The 22,082-nt window shown below is 53.7% G+C and overlaps 1 protein-coding gene across 1 annotated transcript; it reads right to left on the bottom strand.

Annotated features, from left to right (window-relative positions):
* Positions 1-5,606: 5,606 nt before the first annotated feature.
* HLX (H2.0 like homeobox) lies at positions 5,607-11,278 on the bottom strand. The gene is made up of 4 exons (XM_049634584.1): positions 10,157-11,278; positions 9,241-9,420; positions 8,270-8,454; positions 5,607-6,500 (listed from the first exon to the last, which is right to left on the bottom strand). Exons 1-4 carry the CDS (start codon positions 10,749-10,751, stop codon positions 6,018-6,020), a joined length of 1,443 nt encoding a protein of 480 aa, XP_049490541.1. The 5' UTR covers positions 10,752-11,278; the 3' UTR covers positions 5,607-6,017.
* Between the last annotated feature and the right edge of the window lie 10,804 nt (positions 11,279-22,082).

Raw genomic sequence — 22,082 nt, 5'->3', positions numbered from 1 at the left:
TCTCACAGTGGTTTAGAAGTTAGGTAACATTATTTCCTATTGTACAGATGAAGAAACTGAAGCCAATTTCCCAAGGTCCCACATTTAATAATTAGCGAATGAATGAACGCTTCTCGGGCTCTTTGGGGTTGGGGTCAGGCGTGCTCCTTCTGACACCCTCAACTCTGACCTCCATATGCCAGCCTCTTCCCATACTTAAAACCCCCCAGAAATAGTCATTGGGGTCACTGAAGCCTCGAGCTCTGGGCGTGGGTCAGGTGGTGTAGCCGCTGTCACCTCCACCACCTTCTATGGCTGGTCTGTTACCCACCCAGAACTGTGCAAAAGGAGGAGGCATCATCTGCTGGCTGGGACTAGGTCTAAGGACCGGGGGAGAGAGAAGGAGTTAGCTCAGTGGCTGCATGACCAGCATGATGAGGTCTCGGACACCTCGTGCTGTCCCAAATCCCAAATGTCGGCAACCAGACGGAGAAACACTCAAGAGTGATGTCACGTCCCAAGAGCAGGATGTGGCCCGACCTTAGACATATTAGCAAAGCCACATAGGTGGTACAGGCTGAAGGGTGGGGGTATCAATCCTGGAGAGGCCCAGGCCTGCAACTCCTGGAGGGAAACTTCTTGGGGACTACCAAAAGGAAGAACAAATGGATCTGTTGGAGCCCACAGTTCCCCGCAGGCTCAGCGCCTTTTATGCCCCCTTTTTAAAAAGCCACTGAGCGGCACCTGGGTGGCTCAGTCAGTTAAGCATCCGACTCAGGCTCAGGTCATGATCTCAGTTGGTGAGTTCAAGCTCCGCACCAGGCTGTTTGGATTCTCTGTCTCCCTCTCCCTCTGCTCCTCCCCTGCTTGCATGCAATGCATAGATGCTCTCTCTCTGTCTCAAAAATAAATAAACAGTTAAGAAAAAAAAGTTAAAAAGCCATTGAGTTGTAACAATCCAGATCAGAATCTGGTTGGTCAATTGTGTCTGGTAGGACTCCTCTCCCTTTGCCCCTCAGGAGGCACCAAACCCACAGCCTTATCAGAGTCCTGGCACTCACTCCCCAGGGGACCTTGGGCAAGTGTCAAGAACCCAGCCTCTGTTGCCCCATCCTTAAAATGAAGAAGTCAGAAGTAATCACACCTGCCACGACATCTATGCTTGTTCATAAAATAACAGAAGACAGAACATCCAAGGGACCCAAGGACCACCCATTCTCTGAGCTCACCTGTCAGAGGTGTCAGAGGCCCCAGGCCAGTCGCCGCGGGGGCCCAGCCTTTCAGAACCCGGGTGGGGCGGGGGTGGGGGCATGGAGGGGTTGGAGGGGAAGGAATAGTTTGGAAAGTGCACGCCTCCCATGTAGCAGTTAGGAAATCCAAAGAGCGGCTGCGGGGGTGGGGGGAGGAGGGTGCCCGCTGCAGGTTTTAATATCCCGGGCGTGGGGAGAACCCACAGAGAAGGCAGTTCATTTGTCTTCAGGACCCCAGCCAATCCCGTCACGACCTCAAAGGGAAAGACTGAGCCAGATGCGTGCCTGAGCACAGTTAAATCGAGGTGTATCTCCCAAAGCCCGAATACCTACAGTTGGAGTCCTCCATAAAACCCAGTAGCTGGATCTTCACAAAGACCATGGAGAGTGCAGCCCTCCTTCGCCAGAGGCTAAAGAAGGGGGGGGAGGGATGCGAGGGCCTGTCTGTTTAGGGTCCTCTCCACCTTCTTTAACTTAGTGTCACCGTGTCCTATGGGGAGGGCCCAGCACTCAGTCTTTCAACTGGTTCTTCCTTCTCAAAACAGACCATTGCACCCCTGGGGAGGAGGGTGCGTGGACCTCAGCCTCGCGCCTCCCTTCCCCATACCTTGCTCCAGAGCTGTTCTAGGCCCCACCCTGCACGCTGGGGGATCTGTTTGAGTTGTCTTGGGCTTGGGGGGAAGCGGGGGAGGTGGGGGGGGGAGAGACTGATCTGGAGATAGAGTAAAACTCAACAGGTTAAAGCCACACAGGTTAAAAGTCAAGTCTGGAGCGCCCCCATGATATCCGCTGCCAGGTGCTGATCCCCGCCCCACCCTGCGTCCCCTTAAGTTCCCGGAGATTGCGACTGCAGGGGCATCTGGGGTCACCCTCCACTTAGGTTAGCTTCCACGACCTAGAACAGGAGGGACCAGCAGGCTGCGCACTCAGAGCTCACCTGCTCCGTGCTGGCCTCAAACTCCTGCCGACACCCCACTTCTAGACCCCAGCTAGAGGGAGCAGCCGCAGGAAAGATCCCAGAGCCACTGGTCCCCTCTGCGGTGCGGAGGGAGTCACAGGGATTTGTGACAACCGGAGTCTGAGCAAGTCACACACACACACGCTACTCTCGAATCCTTGTGAGGCGGTGGGGTAAGGAGAACTGGAGAACACCTTGGCTGATGTGCGGGCCAGAGCCTCCCTTGGAGACAAGACTTCGCCTTGAAGTTCCACGGGGCCTGACAGCCGTGGCCCCGGAAGGGGACAGGACAGCGAGGGCCACCCGCTCCCCCAAACTCCCGGACTCCAGGTCCTGCTTGCTCTGGACTGAGGCGGACAAGTGGAGCGGAATTCGGCTCCGGCTTACAGGGCTTTGGCCGGCGAGGCTTGGCGCAAGGAAGCTTTTCTGGAGACCAGCGCCCCACCCACCCGGCCACCAACTGTGGCCGAAGAAGACGGCGTGAGGTTCTTCACTCTGCCTTGCCGAATGGAGAAGGGAGAACTTTATTCGCGCGTTTGTGCCCAGAGAATGCTGAACCGGCCAGGACAGGGTCTCTCGTGTCTCCGTCTGGGTCTGCGTTCCTGGGCGCTTCTTTGAGCATGTGGCGCTTTGACCTGTGTGTGTAATTGGGGTGCGAGCGCGCGTGCACCCGAGGGGGTTTGAGACACACCCCCACCCCCCGCTGCCTGGTCCCAGCGAGACTCGCGGTGGCCACCCCTCGGCACGTCCCGGCTGCGCCTCGAGGACCTTGCTCCGAGGACTGGGCGCCGCGAGGACCACTGCGGCCGGCGAGGCAGAGCCCAGCCCGGGCAGAGTTACGGCTGCTCTTCGGGAAGGGCGAGTCTTGGGCGGCACAAGCGGGGGTGGCGGCTCGGCTCTGCCCCGGGGCCCGCGCGCACCCGCCGCCGCCTCCAAGCCCCAGCGCGCTCGGCCTTCCCTTCCGCGCCTTAGAAATCTCGGTCTTCGTTCAAGAATTTCCAGCTTCCCTGGACGCGCTTGCAAGCATCGAGCGCCACCGGGAAAATTCCCAATCCCTGGGCCGAGGGAGCAGTCCCGGGATGAGTCCACGCGGCCCGAAATGCGGTGTTTCCTCTCCGCCGCCGGGCCGGCCTAGAGACGACTCTTCGTCCTGTGGCTGCTCCTCTTCCAAATGAACCCTCAGCTTCTCCTGGACTTGTGATACCCCGTTCCTGATGAAAATGTGGGAGAACTCCACCGCCCAAAGCCCCTTAGAATTTCACGGGGGAAATGTTCCAGAAGGAGAGGTGGGGGGTGGCGGAGGAAACGCTCCAGGAGCCTCCCCACTGCCACCTCCCGGTGCCCGCTGCCAGGTTCATTTCCTTCCCAGTACCCCAGCTTTGCTGCAACCTCTGGTCTAGCGGATCCTGGTCGTGCTAAGGCTGAAATGTACCTGAAATCATTTCATTTAACAGTCCCTGGGAGATCATTTCCTTTACTTAAAAAACAAAAAACTCGGGCCCCAGGAGGAGAAATGCAAAGGGAGATCAGGGCAGTGGGCACCCCGAGGCCTTGTGGTCTAAAGCACCAGCTCCTGTCCGATTCTCCTCCCCAGCTGAGCTCCTCAACTGGTATCCTTGCTGCCACCGTATTCTCCTGAATGCCAGCACTGGATTTAAGTGAGTCAAAATTCCGTGTCCTTGGGATGTCCTATTACAGCATTTTAATATTTCAGGGGTCAGAGGAAACTGATTTCCGTAATGAAAGCAAAATTGGGGCACAGGAAGAATCCTGCGGTTAGGTGGTAAGGCCCGCGGAGTGGTGAAGGAATCCCTCCCAAGCAGGTATGGAGGCTGCTGTGCCTGGAAACCTAGGCACATTTAAAGATAATAGCCAGCTCACGTTCCCATTTAACTTAAGGCCCCTCCTTCGAGCCTTCTACCTTTCCCTTCTCTTTCCTACACTGGACCACCCTGGTCGCCGCCACTCCCCCTCCCCAAGTGTGCACATTCCTTAAGGGGTTCGGCTCCACTTGGATGCTGGGAGGTTGATGGGGGCAGGGAATGGTCAGCCTTGCACCCCTGTGCTGCGCCAGACCAAAGAAGGCTAACTCTGGGGCCTCTGCTCTAAAACGGAGGTCTTTGTGCTCAAGTCAATGAGTCAAAATGGGGAAGAAGCTAAGCCAGATCGGGGAACCACTAAGAACCTTCTCACTCCAGCCTGGGGACTGGGACGTGTCCTGGGCTCGCTGACCTCAGCGTCTCTGGGGGAACATCACTCTCGACAGAGCATCCTCTCAGAGAACCACATCTTGGCATGGATGGTGGGCCTGTAAGAAGCCTTGTCAAATAGACCCTCGGGGTCAGGTTTGTCAGCAAAGTCTGTTTGTTTTTAAATCTCCCAAAAGAGCTTTATACAAACTCTGGACTTGTAGTTTCGAGGGAAAGAGAGCCCAGAGAGGACAGGTCTGGGAGAGAGGTTTGACTGTCTAGCCTTTCAAAACAAAACAACCTGAAATGGTCCATCCCAGTTGCAGCGTGGAAGCAAAATAAATATCCCAGCTGCAGTGTGATGGGGAAACGGCCTCTCAACTCCTGGCTGTTGGGGCTGGAGCTGGGGAGGGACTCACTGGGCACCTGCAGTGGCCTAACTGCAAGGGAGATTGTGAGTGGATGGGGCTGGGAGATACAGTTTTGTAGACCCATCACTGGGCAAATGTGAGCCAGGAGGTCTGAGTTCCGGTTTTGACTTTGTCTGCGTGTGACCTTGAACAGGTCACTTCCCTGACTGGCCTAGGATTGTTCGGGCACCTTTAAAGCCTTCTCAGACCTGGCCCTTCAACCCTAACCACTGTGATCTGTCTGTCCTTTCCTCCAGGACACTACCTTCTCCCCTTACGCCATCCAGGCCCAAGGAGCGGTTTGTGTTGGAATTGCTTCAAAGCTCCACTCCGGCCATTGAGTCGCCACGTTGTAAGTACTGACTGTGGCTAAATTGACCCCGCCCGCATCACCGACATCTCCACTCCAACTCAGCAGGCTCTCCAGCCAAGGAAAGCCCTCGGGCACACTCATGGGGCCCAGACCCCGGGTGGGGAAGCCATCTGTCCGACAGGCCTAACAGATTCCGCGGCCACCTCGGTCCTCTGGCCACACTCAGGGTGGTGGAGCGCCGGTTCCGTGGCGGTGGGCGCAGGCTACGTCCGAGGGGCCCTCGGAACTGGAGGGACCTCTAAGCCCCAACGCCGATCTCTGCAGCCAGGCGGGTCTCAGCTTGCTGCACTCCCCCCCCCCCCCCCCCCCCCCCGCCCCGCCCCTCGGACAGCTCGCCCCCCCCCCCCCCCCCCCCCCCCCCCCCCCCCCCCGCAGAAAGTACTAGTTCCCGCCTCCAGCTGCTGCGGCCTCCAGCGCCCCGAGGCTGAGGTCCGGGTGGGAGATCCCCGACCTTAACGACCGCACCGCCCCAGCAAAGCCGAGCGGCCTTTACAAACCGTAGTAAACATTTTATTTACAAGTTTGTGTCGTCCTGGGTGCAGCTCGTCCTTGCGCCACAGCCCCGAGTGCGGGGAGGAACTGTTTCGTCCAACACTTCACAGTGTGAACTGCTCGCGGCCGGGGAGAAGTGTTTGGCCGGCGCGGGGGAGGGGAGGGGGCCTCGGGCGGGGGCACTGAGACCCCCCCTCGGCTCTGGGCACCTGCGCGGCGGCGACGGGCAGGTGGGACCGCAGGGAAGGGCGCTCCGCCGCGGCGTCGCCCTGTCCCCATTGCCAACCCAAAGCAGGCGCGAAGTCCGGCCCACCCAGGGCGGCAGTGAGCGGCACGCGGGCCCCGGGGCCCCTCGCCTCGCGCAGTCTACAGGCCGCCCAGCGGCGCCGGGGCGGGCTCGGGGCTCTGCGGAGCGCCGCTGAGGGTGGGCTGGGGCGCGGGCAGCAGCTCCGAGGCGCCGCCGCCGCTACCCGCGCCGCCGCCGCCGCCAAGGCTGCCGAAGCCGAAACTGCCGCCAACGCCGCCGCCGCTTCCCGCGCTCCCGCCGCCGCCGGCCGGGAGGAGGGCGCCGGCGGCCGAGGCCTTGATGACCGTGGTCTGGTGCAGTGACCGCTCGGCCCCCTCGGTCCGCTCCGTGTCGCTGGGGGCCATGTCCAGAGACTCGGAGTCGCTGCTCTCGCTCTCGGCCTCGCCCTCCGAGCGGCTGAGGCTCCGCTCCTCTTGCTCGCCGTCGGCGGCCGCGGCGCCGCCCGACGGCTTCTCGCCCGCCTCCTTGTCCTTGTCCTTCTGGGCCTGGGCCTCCTTGGAGTGCCGCCACTTCATCCGCCGGTTCTGGAACCACACCTTCACCTGCGCCGCACCACGTGGGGAGACAAGAAGGGACACGGAGATGAGACGCGGGCTCGCCGCACTCCGACTCGCGCGCGGCCTGGAGCCGCGGTCCCCAGCTGTCTACCACCGGCCGGGCCCTGTGCCCGGCGCAGGGGCCGAGAGGCAGCCTCGGGAAACGGAGGCCTTCGCCAGGGATCCTCGCCTGCGGAACCCACTAGGCCTGGTTCTCACAATGTGGCCCTCCAGACCTGATCCTGAAATGACCTGGATGCTTGTTGGAAAGCAGACGAAGGACGATTTCTGCTCCAAATCAATGCGTCTTAGCCCGACTCGAGTCAGGACTCTCCGAAAATCTGATTTAAATTACGGACCCCTAGCCCAGAAAAATATACCCATGATTTCAAGAGTTTGGTGAACCAACGTTAACAATTTCTGCTAAGCTGGTCCGCCCCTCTACTGCGTCTACCCAAGGCAAGTTTCCACGAAAGCAGTTCTTGTTAAGGAGAAACCGTGGGGAGAACAGAGGGGAAAGAGGGTTCAAAAGAGTTAGTCTCAGTGGTGGGGGGGGGGGGCACCGCTGGACCTTCAGCAGAAGAGCATTTCCTTGGCAGGTAGGTACTCAGAAACCGATAAAGACCTGCCCCTGCCTGGGATAAACTGATCCTTCAGCGGGCTTAGAAAATGCTGGAATGAAACCTGTGCAGAGTGGAAGAAGGGGGTAGGGATGGGGTGGAGAATCTATATAAATATATACAATCCCCTGGGGGACCTAGTGCTGTTCACACAAGTTCCAGCTTCCCTTTTAAAAATAACATCCACAGCTGGTGGAAAACGGCTGGGCTCTTCCAGTGTGTGCTGGGGAGGGGGGGGTGGTTGTGTAATGGAGGACAGAAAGGGGGGGTAACTTAAAGGAGCTATGAAAAGGTGCCTGCTTTTGGCTTCTGCTCTGCTCAGAACATTCAGCACCCAGGGAGCAAAGGCCACTGCTGTGGGGTGTGGAAGCAAAGTGCCTCTTCTATTTCCGGGGGGGAAAAAAAAAAAAAAGGTCCAATTCTTGAATTTGAAAAAAAGAAAAAAATTGAATTCAAACACGATCGATTCGCCATTGCCTTGCAAAAAAAAAAAAAAAAATCCAAGTAGGCAGAAGCTGCTGAAATGCTCTTAGGTATTCTAAGAAAATCTGTTTTTTTTTTTCTTTCTCTCCCCCCCCCCCCCCCCCCCCGAGATTATCTTGAGACCCTGTGCCGTTAGAAAATCGGACAGACGGTGATGGCTCTGCTCTGAGGGCACTCCTCGCCCTACTAAGTAATTCCGTTTGAAATGATGTTTTCACTTCCTCACAAATGGGGATTTCACAATCCAGCGGCAGCAGGAGGAGGAGGGAGGAAGGACGGGGCGGGGGAGGGGGGGGGACCAACAACAATCTCTTGACTTTGGATTTTTATCTCTTCTGAAATAAATTGCCTCCTACAGCGAATTGCACTACAGTCGAGTACATAATTATTATCTCCTGCGGCCTATTCGCTTTCTCTGCTGTTCTTTCGCCTGTTGGCCAAAATAAACATGCTGCGGTTGTTGACATACATCTTTGGGGATGGGCTATTCTTTCCGTCCTTCTCACCCCCACATCCCCCTTCCTCCTGCCTCAAGTTTCGACGTGTACGAGGTCTCGAGAAATTCAAGACCCTGCATTTCCCCCGCAGAAGGAGAGTGGGCCGGGGCGGAGGGAGCCCTGGGGCTAGGCCGCGCCCCGAGGGAGCGGTGCGCGGGCGCCTGAAGCGGCTTACCTGCGCGTCGGTGAGGCCCAGCATCGCGGCCAGCTGCTTTCGGTCGGGCTTCGTCACGTACTTCTGAATCTCAAACCTCTTCTCCAGGCCTTTCCTCTGCAGGTTGGAGAAGACAGCCCGTGACCATGAGCGCTTCCTCTTGTACGTCTGCGGCATGGTGTCCTTCGTGAGCACAGCGTAGGGACCTGCCACCAGGCGGTAGCGGGGGGCAAGAGAAAGACAGGAGGGCCGCGTCAGTGCCACGTCCGCGGTCTGCGGGCCCGGGACTCACCGTGCTGCTTAAAACTTGTTTTTGCGTTAACATCGGCCCTCCTCCCCCCGCCCCGCATTCGGATAGCCCTTCGCGCAGACTGGGAATGGCCTGTCTAAAATGGAATCCTACAGCTCTTGAGACTTTAGGCGTGAGGCCTAAAGCGAGTGTGGAATGGAGAAGCCCGGAGCTTCATCGATTAATTCCAAAGGGAAAATATCAGCCAAATGCGCGGCCTTTGGGCATGCAAAGATTTGGCGAAAACGTCGGTTGGGCCTTTAGGATGTAGAGAAGACAGCTTTGACTCGTGTGTGTGTGTGTGTGTGTGTGTGTGCGCGCGCGCGCATAAGTTCTTGCAAACGTGTGCGCCGACAGAACCTCTCCTTGGCCAAAGCGTTTGAAGTCATTCCAAACTGTGTGTATGTTAAAAACCAACACCTCTGGCTGCATTTTCAAGTCCCTCTCTGGCTGCAAGACTAGGGAAAGCCCCTTCACCCCACCCGCCCACAGCCTCCCTGGGTCCCCCACCCTCTGCCCCCGGGAGCCAACCGAGGGGTGAGCTAGCTAGCTGAGAACTCTTTCGGTTTCTGTCTCCGGGCTTGGTAGCCTCCTGCACCGACCCCGGGTTGGCTGAACCGCGGTGGCCACGCCAGGCGTCAGTCCTGAATGAGCAGTCAGTCGACCCGCCCCGTCAGGCCATGGCTCAGCAGGGTTTCCGTACCTGGAAACGTGTCTTGAAACTGATGCTGGACTGAATTTCTCGGGTTCGAGCTTAAGGGGCTCAGGATGGCAGAAGCCTCGTTAATGGGATCTAGAGACGCGAAGAACTGGCCGGCAGAAGGCTGCAGGCCGGGAAGGTGTACGCCTGCGGGCCGCCCGCTGGTTAGCAGGGACGTGAGGTCTGGGGACGAGGGAAAAGAAGAGCTGGTTATACCTCGGGCAAACCCACACTCTCCGGCTGAGTTGTCCCTCCCCTCCCACCTCGATTCGGTTTCCCTGCAGCAAAGTCGCGAGAGACCTTGTCTCTACCCCAAAAGCCCTCTCTCCCCGACAGAGGCCAAGGGGGGATGCACAAAATGTTCCCATGTGTAGCACACACGTCCACGTCCACACATATAGCAAGGAAGAGCTTTATATAAAACGGCCAAAAGGCAGTCACTTTCAGGAGACCTCCACCCTCCCCCGGGAAAGAACCCCCACTCTGCTGAGGGGCGATTTTGTTTATCTACATTCTTTGAGTAGCATTTCACTAGAAATCGGATAAATGGAAGGGAAAGTGTTCCCCGAAAGGGTTTCCCCTGTCAAATTAATATAGCTCACTCTCTAGATATGTGATTCAAGAGACAGAGAATAGCCATTTTAGCGAATATTTATGCCAACGGATTTTTAGGAATAATGATTCTGTGACATGTGTTTTTTAAAGCATCCCTGGAAACTTTTTTTTTTTTTTGTAATGCAGAGCAGGTGAGTTTTACACCTAACGTTTCATAGTCTTCTTACAATTCATTTTCTTCTCCCTCATTTTACCGACTTGTCCTTAATTGTGAAAATACTCAAAGGCATCCCAAATGGCCCTGGGACCTGGGAGTGCGCCAGGGCCGTGGTCAGAGGCCTGCAGCCTCTAGCCCAAGACCTACCTCTCAGCGTGTTGCCTTCCTTGACTTTGGGGTCAAATTCTGCAGACAAAATGCGGTCAATTCCAAATTTGAGGTCCTTGCTGGAGGGGGCCGGGGCCGAGCCGCTATGGGGGGGATTCGGGACCCCCCGCGCCCCAGAGGCCGGAGGCTGCAAGGCGCCAGCCCGGGGTGGAGGCGGAGGCTGTTGCTGCTGCGGTGGTTGTTGCTGCTGCTGTTGTTGCTGTGGGTGATGGTGGTGGTAGGCGGCTGAGAGCGGAGACAGCCGCTGCGGGAAGCCAGCCGGGACTTCGGAGGGCGCCACCACCGGGGTGGGTCGAAGCGGGGATCTGGCGGCAGCTTGGAAAGAGGCGTGCGGGTGAGCCGAGCCCAAGTGCGCGGTGAGGGCGGCGGCCGAGGCCCCCGCCAGACCCTCCGGGGCCGCCCCCGGCTCCCCCACGCCGGCGTGCAGGATGTCTGCGATGCAGAAGGAGGGTTTCTTGACCGCGGCGGGGTCCAGGGGGAAGGAGCAGCCGCCCGGGCCGGCCGAGGAGCAGTAAGCGGCCGACCAGAGGCTGAAGTTGGAGGCGTAGAAGGGAGCCAGCCCGGCGGCGAACATTCTGGCTGGGTGCGCCGAGCGCCGCCGCGGCCCGGCCGGGCCCGGCCGGGTAGCTGGGTGGATGGGTGCGCGGGGAGGGGCGCTCTGAGTCGCGGAGGCGGCGGCAGCCCAGCCGAGGACGATCCGCTTTCGCTTCTCCGTCCGCACTGAAGACAGGCCAGGGAGCCCTAGCGCCACCGAGGGAGGAGGCGAGGCCCGGATCCCGGCCGGTCACAGCCTCGGCCCCTGGCCTCACTTTAAAGGCGGCGAGGCGCCCGCGCTCCCCGCGGGCCGGAGGCGAGCGAGGGGCTCTGGAGCTGCTAGGCGGGCAGGGGCCGCAGCTCCGCACACTCCAGGGAAGCCGGGGAGACAGGGGCCGGGCACCCAAGAAAACCCAAACAGCTAAGCCCTACGAGCTAAATTTAAAACAACAACAATAATAATCCGTTAGCTTAAAAAAAAAAAAAAGTAATAAGAGAAAAAAAAAACAAAAAAAACTCCTCTCTAAAAACTCCCAAAGTTTTGGCAGGAGCTTGGGAGTCAGACCCAGGGTAGGACCTCGATCCGAGCGCTCATTGGCCATCCTCGTGACCAATGGGAGCGGGAAGTGGAGGGGAATTGGGAAAGAGGGGCGTGGCCCGCTCCCTCGGCCACGCCCCCGGCCACGCCAAAGTGTTTGCTGCTGCCGCGTGGGCTGAGCAGGGTCCCGCGCGTAGGGGCCCGGGCGGCGGCTGCAGGGAGTTGTGGCCCTCCGCTAACTTCTGCAGCTCCAACCCGGCATCGGACGTGGCGAGTTGGTCCCAGCGCTCCTGGGGCGCTTGCCCAGAGCAGCTGGTGCTCCCGTGTATTTTCACGGGTGCAAAGCCCGCCTCCTGGCACGGGGAGGCGGCCCCCTGGGTTCCCTCCTCCTGATTTCACTCGGGCCTGATTTTTCTTCACTCAGCCTTTATCCCGAAAGTCGATGTCCTCATCCTTCGTGGGCTCCGGCTGCCAAGCTGCTCAGCTCTGAGCTCTGGCGCGGGAGAGCTGGGGCGCGGAGTCCCCGCCCAATTTAGCACCGCGTCAGCCTTGCTGCCTCCGAGACCTTCAGGGAAGAGAGGAGGGGCGGTCGCAAATTAGCTTTATTCCAGGCTGTCACGCAGTGACAACTTGGACGAGTAACTTTTCAAACAAAATAAGATGGATGTCTCCGAACGGCTCCCTTGGTCTCAGCCAAACCCTCCCGGGAGCCTCAGACGACAACAAAACAGGCCGCCGTCCCGAAACCCGGGAAAGCGGCACGCGCGTCCCCTCCTCTGCTGCACCTTGTAGGAAATGTCACCCTCTCAGCTCCACCACAGCCCCAGATCACGTGGGGTCCATTGTTTTGCAAGCGCCCACAAGAGCACATTTCCTTGGGGTTAAATACTACTTTCAATTCAGTGACGGTTTCCCCAGGAACCCCTTGGGCCTGGTCGGAAAAGAAGACGAAGTGAAGTCGACGTCTTCCATTCGTGCTTTGGGTCTTTAGAGCGTAGGGTGGGTGTAGTGGGGGTTTTCTGCAACATCAACATCTCTATTTTAAGAATTCGTTCTCTTTTAAATTACAGTCAGAATGGATTTCCCCACCCCTCTCCCAAACAAACCACAGGCCACCCAGATGAGTTCTTCTTGCACATTTTCAGGAAGAAAATAAAATAATAACAATAATGAAACACGAAATCTTTTGTTTTCGATTGCCCTAATAAGCATCTCCTAACAGAACTTCTTCGCTTCTACGGTATTTCTCCCCCCCCCCCAGAAAACTTTTAATACAGTTGCAGTAAAGCTTCTGTGACATTTTTTATTTCGCTTCAGCACCAAGAGGTCTTACCAAACAAACCCAGAGGCAACAGAAATTGCCATGCCTATGTCAAGGCTCAGGATGTGGGCTAATTAAATATATTTCTAGTCGTTTCTAGACTTTTGTTGCAGCTGCTGTCATTTTAAGCTTTTGACTTTCTCCTGGAAAGTAATTAATCACTGATCAATCACTTCCGACCGGTCAGCACTGGAACACCGCCTCCCGCCCATTCCCTACCCGCGCCCCCATCCCCTCTCGGTCTTTCTCTCTCCCTCTCGGGGTCTCCCTCTCTCCTTTTATTAAAGGACATGCCTGGCTCCATGCAGCAAGGACAGAGGTGTTATTTCCAGAGATGGAATGGAGCGGTGGGATCTGCTGAGGACACGGGCACCTGGGGTAAGAGATCTAGGAAGCCCACTTCTGTTTCTAGCCAGAGGCAAAGGAGTGACAGGCATAAGCCGCTTGGGGCGTTGGACCCTCCTTGAAATGCTCCAGTGGCGATGTTTCAGGCCGAGGCCGGGGATTCTGGCGAGACTCCGCTGCAAGGGCGCGGCCTCGCTGTGACTTCACGGCTCCCAGGGCCGGTCACCAGCGCAAGTGTGTTTAGGGACGGCCATACACCCTTTTTTCTTGTGTTTTCTAGTGTCACTTCTAATTCCAATTTGACCGCAAACTTTCAAACAGCGGCCTAAGTTCAAACTCAAGTTTCTACAGGCCTCACCCCTGCCTCCCGCCCCCAAACAAGACGCGTCCCTCAGGGGGCGGGTGGGTGCGGGGTGAGGACTAAGCTGAACGCGCGCCCCTGGGGTGTCCTGAGGCATCCACGACCCGCGTCCGCAGCATTCGAAGGCCCCGAGCGCGGGGCAGGCGGGACGGGCGAAGGCAAGGCCCGGAGGGGGGTTTTCCTGCAGACTGCTAGCCAGCCGCGCTTTCCTGTGTCCCCGAAAGCCCCCTCCCCCCTGGCTTGGCTGTAAATTGCAACTTCGCTAGCGCTCTCCTCTGCTCTTCCAGGCCCTCGGCCCCCTTGCAACCGCGTCAGCGCCACCCGGGCCTACTCTCAACTCTGGAGGGAAACGCAAAAAAAGGAAACCTTTGGAAAGACCCCCTGCTTCCCCCCCCCCACCTCCCCCCCTCACACACCCCTTTCCCGGGATCAGGTCTCGCCGCTGCTGGCCCCTCGCTCCCTTCTGAGTCCGCTGACTCCCCTCCTCCATACTGCCCACCCCTCAGAACCAAGAAAGCGGCAGGAAACCCCGGGCTCGCCGGAGTTCAGGTCATCTCCTGTTTTTTGATGGGCTCAAACTCGTACTAAATGAGCGGATGTGCCTGCGAGATTGGTCTCAAAATAGAAGCGGCCTTAGTATTTTAGGATACTGCAGAAATCCTTATTTCTTCCGGAGAAAAACTCTATAATGACTCCTAGCACTTCCCCTTTCAATATTTGTGCAACTTTATCTCCACCGACAAGTTGCTCGGGTGACGCAAATCCGCCCTTGTGTATTACAACTACCAAAATAAATGCGCGGAAATCAATTCCCTTCTAGCAATGAAAATATAAATATACAGCTGCGACTTTCCCCTTTAATCTTTGCTTTCCGAGCGGCTCCGAGCTGTGGCGAAATGAACTGGTCCAGAGCAATTGAGACGGGCGGGGAGGCCCTGGGGGCAGAGGCGAGGGCTCCCGGGGGCCTGGTAGCCACGAGGCTCCAGGCTCGAGCAGGAGTAAAGAGGGCCTCCCTTAAGCGAATTAATTTGAGCTTAAATGTGGCTGCGTTGCCTTCGGGGAAGCGCAACTGTAAAGACAATTTCGTCTGAGGCCGCAAAGCTGTGCTGGCAAATTACAATTGACAATAGAGTAACAGAAGTACTTGTTTATACTCAAAGGCCACAATAGCAGGGGTTTCTGATCAATTCTGATGGCTGTCTGTAATGCATTCCACTCTCCCCTTTTGCTGGGTACACCCAGCCAAAAACTATTTCACCATACTGGGAATGGACAATGCCAGATAAGATCCCTTTCATAATGTAACATTTTTGCTTATGGGGATGGCATCTAGGGTTGAAAGAAGGGGCAGAAAACAGAGGTTTCTGCATTGACTGAAGCAAGAGAGGGGTCCCCTTACCCTTTGGCTGTCCCTTGAGCCTCTATATTTAAAGCACCAGTGCAAATTCTTGTCCCAAACCTGAGGACACAAATACACACCAACTGAGCCTAAAAGCTCAAGGAGACTGAACGCTGACCTTTGTTTATTGCAGTGACATAACTCTACAAGGGCTTACGCTGTCCAGATCTGCTATCTGCTTTTGTTGTGGGTTTGTTTTGTTTGTTTTTTTTTTTTTTTCTGGTACACTCTAGGCAAAATAATGTGCTAGGTAATTGCTCTGTGGACTTGGGGACTCTCCCTGGCCCTTAAAATGTTTTAAAATATTTCAATCACAGTACCTCGTGGTTTCAAAGACAAAGAAGGAAATCACTAAACATTTCACAGTCAAAAAGAGAAGGAAGCCTAGCTTACCCAGCCGAGGATATGAGAGATTTCCAATAATGTAGGAATCTGCTTATATTCTGCTGTCATTCTGCCAGCTGAAGATTTATAGACTGTGGGGCTCAGCCCTCACATTTAGTGGTAGGTATGGGACTTCTGTTCCTTGTGGATGCTACATACTGGAGTTGAGGACTCTAGATACTACACACACACACACACACACACACACACCTTGGATTATTTTAAGCAGACCCCAACTCCCCTTTCCTGGAGACTTTAGTTAATCCAGAACTAAATAAAGTTCCTAAGTTTTTCTGAAGATAGTTAGACTTTGATATGGGGTAGGAAAGGCAAATAACAGTGTGACAGCACTACAAGGTCCATAGCCACTGGATTTCTTCCTTTGCCCTGTTCTCATTCCCCAGGTGCGGCTGACTCATAGGTGGCCATCTCTTTATGTGATCATGGCCCTACCCTTGACCTCCTGCCCACAGCTCTGGCTTCAGAGACTCAGATAACATTCTGGGTCTGATCCCATTTGCGGTTTCCTCTCACAGAGTTTCTCACCTATTTCCTTCCCTCCATTATTAGGATGTACCACTGCACACACGTGTACTACCCCCCCCCATACACACATATGCACATGCTCGTGTGCTCACTGGGGATCTTAGAGACCGAGCAGAAGAGCAAGCAAGCGGTTTGGGGTTTCCTCCTGTTGCAAAGAGCTACTTGTCTGTCTTTCCAAGTCACCTTCTCCACACGCAGCCAAGAAAGACCTCAGACCTCATAAAACTTAATAGTAGAATCCATTTTAACAGGGCACATTGTAACAAAGACTCACATATAGTTGCAGTGAAATCATCTCCCCAGAAGAGTAAACTATGAGAGACCATCTTTAACACATAAGATTTAGTACTTCCTTCAACAGATTCTGTTTGGTAGCTGAGAGAGAGCTTGCACACTCTCAGCAGATTAGCCTTGTGGAAGCTGGGTGGGTTGCCTAAATTACCAGATCCTAATAGCCAAGGTTTGGTCTCTAGTGAGTGAGCTGAATGTTAAGGTAGGAGAAGGAGGTGTAGGTGAAAATCATACATTCAAAACAACTTCGGTGTTGAGAGGGGAAAAAGCAAATCACTCCCAAAGTTATATTTCCCTAACCAAACAGTCAAACAAACAAACAAAACCTTTCTTTCCTTTGAGATAAGTTTTCCAACGTATAGCGTAGGTTCCAAAGACGGAGAGGGACTAAAAGGCAGGAATGGAAGGGGCCCTTGGAAGGGAGAGGGTCCTGGAGCCAATGAGAGCTCTGTAGGCAGAGCCAGAGGGTTGTCTCCATCTCTGTCCCAATCTGCCCACCTGCACCCCACCAGGATTGAGACAGCTTTGCATTTGGTGGCAGACTCCTGCCGGCCCTGTCTGGCCCCACCAGGCCCCAGCATCCCCTACACCCCTTGGTGAGCCGGCGGAGTACCAAAACTCGGTTCTCTGCTGACACCTGCTGGGCCATCTCTACATCGTTGCCTGGCTGTGCCCGTCCTGTGCCAGCAACGTTATTGTGATGCAAGCTGACGCTTCCTTTTGCGAAAACACAGGTTTCTAAAATCCGCGAGCACCAGCAGCTGTTGCCCTCGATATTGCCAGCAATATGGAAAGATCTTGTATTACGTCTTTAAAGTGACCAGAGAGGGCGAGAAAGCGGTCACCCTTTCGGACTAATACCTTACATTTTACAGATCTCGAGCCCAGTTCACATAAATCATCTCACCTGTTCTTTAAAATAACCAATTGTAAGGATGCAGAGGAGGTATGATTATCCCTGTTTGGGTTTAGGATGTTGCTCCTCAGAGAGGTTAAGTGGCTTGCCCGAGGTTGCATAGTTAGGAAATGGTGTTTGTTGCCGGGAGTAGAGGCTACATGTTCTGACTCATCAGCCAGAGCCATACCGCTCGGCCAATTTCTTGAGGGGAAACCGTTCATTCAGAGGAAAAACTCTTGCCCACAATCAGAATGTGCACTGGCTTCAGGCAGAGGCCGGAGGGTAGAACTGTGTCTAACCCAGGAACCGAGGCTGTCCCCAGAACACTGTCAAGCAAGGGCAGATTGGCGACTGCGTTATGAATGTGTGACCAGATGTATCAGGCAGCCCCTGGGCTCACCATATGTTTCTCCCCTTCCTCTCCAAGTAGCTGAAATCCAAATCCTGAAGGATTCCTTCTTTGGAGAAGAGGCATCATACTATGAATTCGTGTCTCTGACCCTTCTCATTGTGCAAATACCTGAGGGTAAGGAGCTGTTTTGACAAGGAGAAGCCAGGAGGAGGTCCTGAGCTTAAGATACAAACAAGGACACAGGCCTTAGTGAGGCACCCAGGGCGCCATATTATAAAGAGCATTGGACACGGCCCCTTGCAGGGCCCTAAAGAGGGGATTGGAAGATGCTGTGTCCGTTTTTCTAGAGTCTGTCCTCTGTCTACAAGTGCTCTAAATGGGCACTCCCCACGCTGGAGCTCTGCTACTCATTTTCTCCCACCAGCACCAAATAGTTTTGTAGGATTTCTTTTTCTTTTTTTTCCAGTATATGAAATTTATTGTCAAATTGGTTTCCATACAACACCCAGTGCTCATCCCAAAAGGTGCCCTCCTCAATACCCATCACCCACCCTCCCCTCCCTCCCACCCCCCATCAACCCTCAGTTTGTTCTCAGTTTTCAAGAGTCTCTTATGCTTTGTCTCTCTCCCACTCTAACCTCTTTTTTTTTTTTTTCCTTCCCCTCCTCCATGGGTTTCTGTTAAGTTTCTCAGGATCCACATAAGAGTGAAACCATATGGTATCTGTCTTTCTCTGTATGGCTTATTTCACTTAACATCACACTCTCCAGTTCCATCCACGTTGCTACAAAGGGCCATATTTCATTCTTTCTCATTGCCATGTAGTATTCCATTGTGTATATAAACCACAATTTCTTTATCCATTCATCAGTTGATGGACATTTAGGCTCTTTCCATAATTTGGCTACTGTTGAGAGTGCTGCTATAAACATTGGGGTACAAGTGCCCCTATGCATCAGTACTCCTGTATCCCTTGGGTAAACTCCTAGCAGTGCTATTGCTGGGTCATAGGGTAGGTCTATTTTTAATTTTCTGAGGAACCTCCACACTGCTTTCCAGAGTGGCTGCAAGTTTTGTAGGATTTCAGTGCCTTGTTGAACTTTACAGTAAGAATAATCTTTCACTCCTGAAGCTCATAGTTATATAAGAGTATAAGCATTATATGATTATTTCTTTTAGATACAGGTATTTCATGGCTGGAAGCTCTTTTATCTGAGTCATAGGTATGGCAAATGCTTATGGTACTCGTCTTTATGGGTCTTGAAAGAGAATCAGAGTCGTAAAGAAGCAGAAAGGTGAGCCTGGATTTACAGAAGACTTCAGCGGGACCACGATTCTCCTGCTAACCAGTATTCACCTAGCTCAGCCTGGCCTCAGAAACTTTGGTCCCAGGACACACAGGGATGGCCCAAACTAAAGCACAGGTGATGGGGGTAGATGGAGATTAGGGGAAGAATTTAAAGATGCTTGGGAGGTAGAATGGACAGGCAGAAAAGACCAGCTTTAAACCATTCCTGTTAAAGAACATATTGTATCCCAACACAAATATCACCGTGTTCAATCATAAATGTGTGGATGAAGAACCCGTCGCTAATTTAACACCCAGCTTTACGGTTTTTCTCTTGCCCAGATGCTTCCTGTATTGGGAGATGCCACCACCACATGCATGAATCTTCAAAGTGAACAGTTGTGTTTGAGTTTGTACTTTTGAGCCCAGGGCTCATTGTTGTGTTTATTTGTAATTAAGACATGTAAATAAGCCGTTAGGTTCGGAAGCATTTACAAAACACGGCACGTGTTTACAAAACAGAAATATTTACAAAAGTGCAGTTTGGTGAGTTGGGAAGGCCACTGGCCTGCTAAGGAAGGCAGAGTTTAGAGCCTAATAGTATTACAGTACCCTCACTTTTTAGAAAATAAAAGCCCAGGAGGGTATGTTTAATCTTGCTTTTCCTTTCGTGGTGAGATTTAACAGCACTCTGCCAGTAAAATGAGAAAGCACCTCACTTTGAATGTGAGAACTCTAGGTGATGGAGAAGAACACCATCACAGAACCAACTGCCATTTTAGGACATTATGAGTTCTGGTTCCTTCCCTGCAATCCCCTTAGTGGACCTCACTGGATTGTTTGCTCGTTGTGGTTTTCAAAATCCCCAAAAGAAAGGAGTTTTACTTCAAGAATACCAACATTTCAGATGAGGACTTATACTATTAAATGAAGGCTTAATCTTGGCTGAGAAATCATGGAAGCAGGCAGCAAACACAGAAATTAACCTGTCACACGCAGGTCACTCTTTCTTTACACTCGGAGTAGGTGAATGGTTGACGATTACCCATGGAATTCCAGCCCAAACTCCCAGAAAAAGTTGGTTTGCTGTGACGAGCTTATGTGACTGATTCCCTGACTTCTCCGTGTATATCTAGCTACCTACTCAAAACCTCTGCTGTTGGTCTCATCTGTACCTCACACTTGCTGTCCCAGAATTAGCTCATCATTTACCTCTCCAAGCCGCTTCTCCTCCAGGGTTCTTGGTAAAGTCACCCTTGCCACCCCCCACTTTTTCTTTTTTTTTTTATAATGTTTTTTTTTCTCTTTTTTTTTTAAATTTTTTTTTTAACATTTATTTATTTCTGAGACAGAGAGAGACAGAGCATGAACGGGGGAGGGGCAGAGAGAGGGAGACAGAATCGGAAGCAGGCTCCAGGCTTTGAGCCATCAGCCCAGAGCCTGACGCGGGGCTCGAACTCACAGACTGCGAGATCGTGACCTGAGCTGAAGTCGGATGCTCAACCGACTGAGCCACCCAGGCGCCCCATATAATGTTTATTTATTTTTGAGACAGAGAGAGACAGAGCATGAACGGGGGAGGGTTAGAGAGAGAGGGAGACACAGAATCGGAAGCAGGCTCCAGGCTCTGAGCTGTCAGCACAGAGCCCGACGCGGGGCTCGAACTCACAGACCCTGAGATCATGACCTGAGTGGAAGTCGGCCGCGTAACGGACTGAGCCACCCAGGTGCCTCACTTTTTTTTTTTTTTTTGGTTTAGTTAGTTAGTTAATTTGTTTCAAACCTGATCATCATCCTGGACTCTTTCTCTCATTCCGTACATCCAACCAGTCTTCCAAGTCCCGAGAACATTAAAACCCTTCCATTTTTCTCCCTCCCCTGGCCACCTCCTCAATCCAGGCCACCATTGTCCCTCCTTCGAACTATCATGGCAGCGTCCTGACCCACCTCCCTACAGCCCCTCTTGCCTCCCTTCAGTCCGGTCCATAGTCTGCAAACGCAGTGTTCTATTAACAACTCACTTCCAAGCATACCTATCCTCCGTCGGAAATCCTGCAGTGGTTTTCCACCTCCCTCAGCACACAGTCCCTAACCCTACGCATCACCTACAGCGTTCTGCGGATCTAGGGCCCCGTCCACTTGCCCAACCCCATCCAACTCCGCGGGCTTCACTCTCTGCGTGGGAGCTGAGCCAGCCCTCTCTAGATTCTGTGAGTGCACCGTGCCCTCTCTGCTGTGGGGCCCGTGCCGGCCCCGTCTCCTGACGCTGGAGCAGCCTTCGGTCCCAGGACCCTTCTGTCTGGCCACCTCTCACTTCCGGCTGTCAGTTTACAGGACACTTTCTAAAGAAGCCCCTCTTGATGCCAGCTAAGTAACGGCTGCCCCTTCCTTGCTCCCTCCCGGAGCTCCAAGCATCTCTTTGAATTGGTCCCCATCACATCTTTTGTCCACTACCTGTCCTCCGCCTATCCACAACCAGCTCTAAACTTTATGAGGACAGGGCCTGTGTTTGGGAAGCTAGTGAAGTGCCAGATATATATTAGGGGCTCAGGAAACACTTGTGGACTAGTTAAGGGTTGACATAATGGATTGGCTCACTGCTTTCACGTCTAGGTTGATTCGTTTTAGGATCTCCCATCCACTGATGTCGCATATTCTCTTGCCTGTCTTCCACTGGCCACGTGAAGAACTAAATCAATGGACAGAGAAATGGGGAGCAATGCTCCCTCCACTCCTTTTATTTGTAATTTGGCAATTTCCTTAGTTCCAACTGCTGAAGGGGGCTGTTTGTTTACTGGGAGAGCCTGCTTTCTCACACACGGGTCTTCCCCTTATTCGAGATGTCTGGCTTTATATAGTAGTATCGACAGAAAGCAGACAAATAGAAGGCACTAGATAAGGTCCCCTTTTCTCTATGCAGCCAGTATCATGAAAAATTGAGGGTTATGGGAAGTTGTATAAATAGTATAGGAATGTGTTTTACACATTCCTTGTTATCTTTTGATCTGCCTGGCACCTTTTCCTTTTGGGAACTGCCTCCAAGAGCTGCGGGTGGTGGATCACGGGACCCTGCACAGGACGAGTACGCCACAGGCACACATGCAACCAGATGCATGAGACCGCAGTGAAACCAATCAGACTCATTTTCCAAGGTTGGTGGAGAAGGTAAGAGAGAGAGGATCTCTCCCTCTCCCTGGAATTACTGGTTCGAAGGAAAACATATGCCTGGATGCCCATCAAGAACACGGAACCTGTCGAAGAGAGGAGCCAAGAAGAACTGAGAGAGAGAGAGAGAGAGAGTCTGGATATCAACATCTGGTATTCGGTGTGCTGCTGAGGCTCCTGGCCGCCCCTGGCAAATTTCACTATTGTGCCATTTCTTTCCAGGGCTTTGTTCCTCCCTGTTGAAAATTATGGGCTCTAACTTAGTTTCTCCCTCATTGCTCATTGCCTTTCTTTGCATAGTATCCCACAATGTGAATGTATGGTAGCATATCATTCTTATATTGATGGACACTTATCGGAGTTTTAGGGTTTTCCCCCCATGATCAGTGATATTTTTTTGCAATAAGCACCCTTGTGTGTTGGTCCTTATATACTGGTTTCTCTCTCCCTCTCCCTCTCCCTCTCCCTCTCCCTCTCCCTCTC

This window comes from Panthera uncia, chromosome F1 (genome assembly GCF_023721935.1).
Source record: "Panthera uncia isolate 11264 chromosome F1, Puncia_PCG_1.0, whole genome shotgun sequence".
NCBI classification, from domain to species: Eukaryota; Metazoa; Chordata; class Mammalia; order Carnivora; family Felidae; genus Panthera; species Panthera uncia.
The sequence above is the reverse complement of the archived record's forward strand: the minus strand, read 5'-3'. Positions and strand labels throughout refer to the sequence as shown.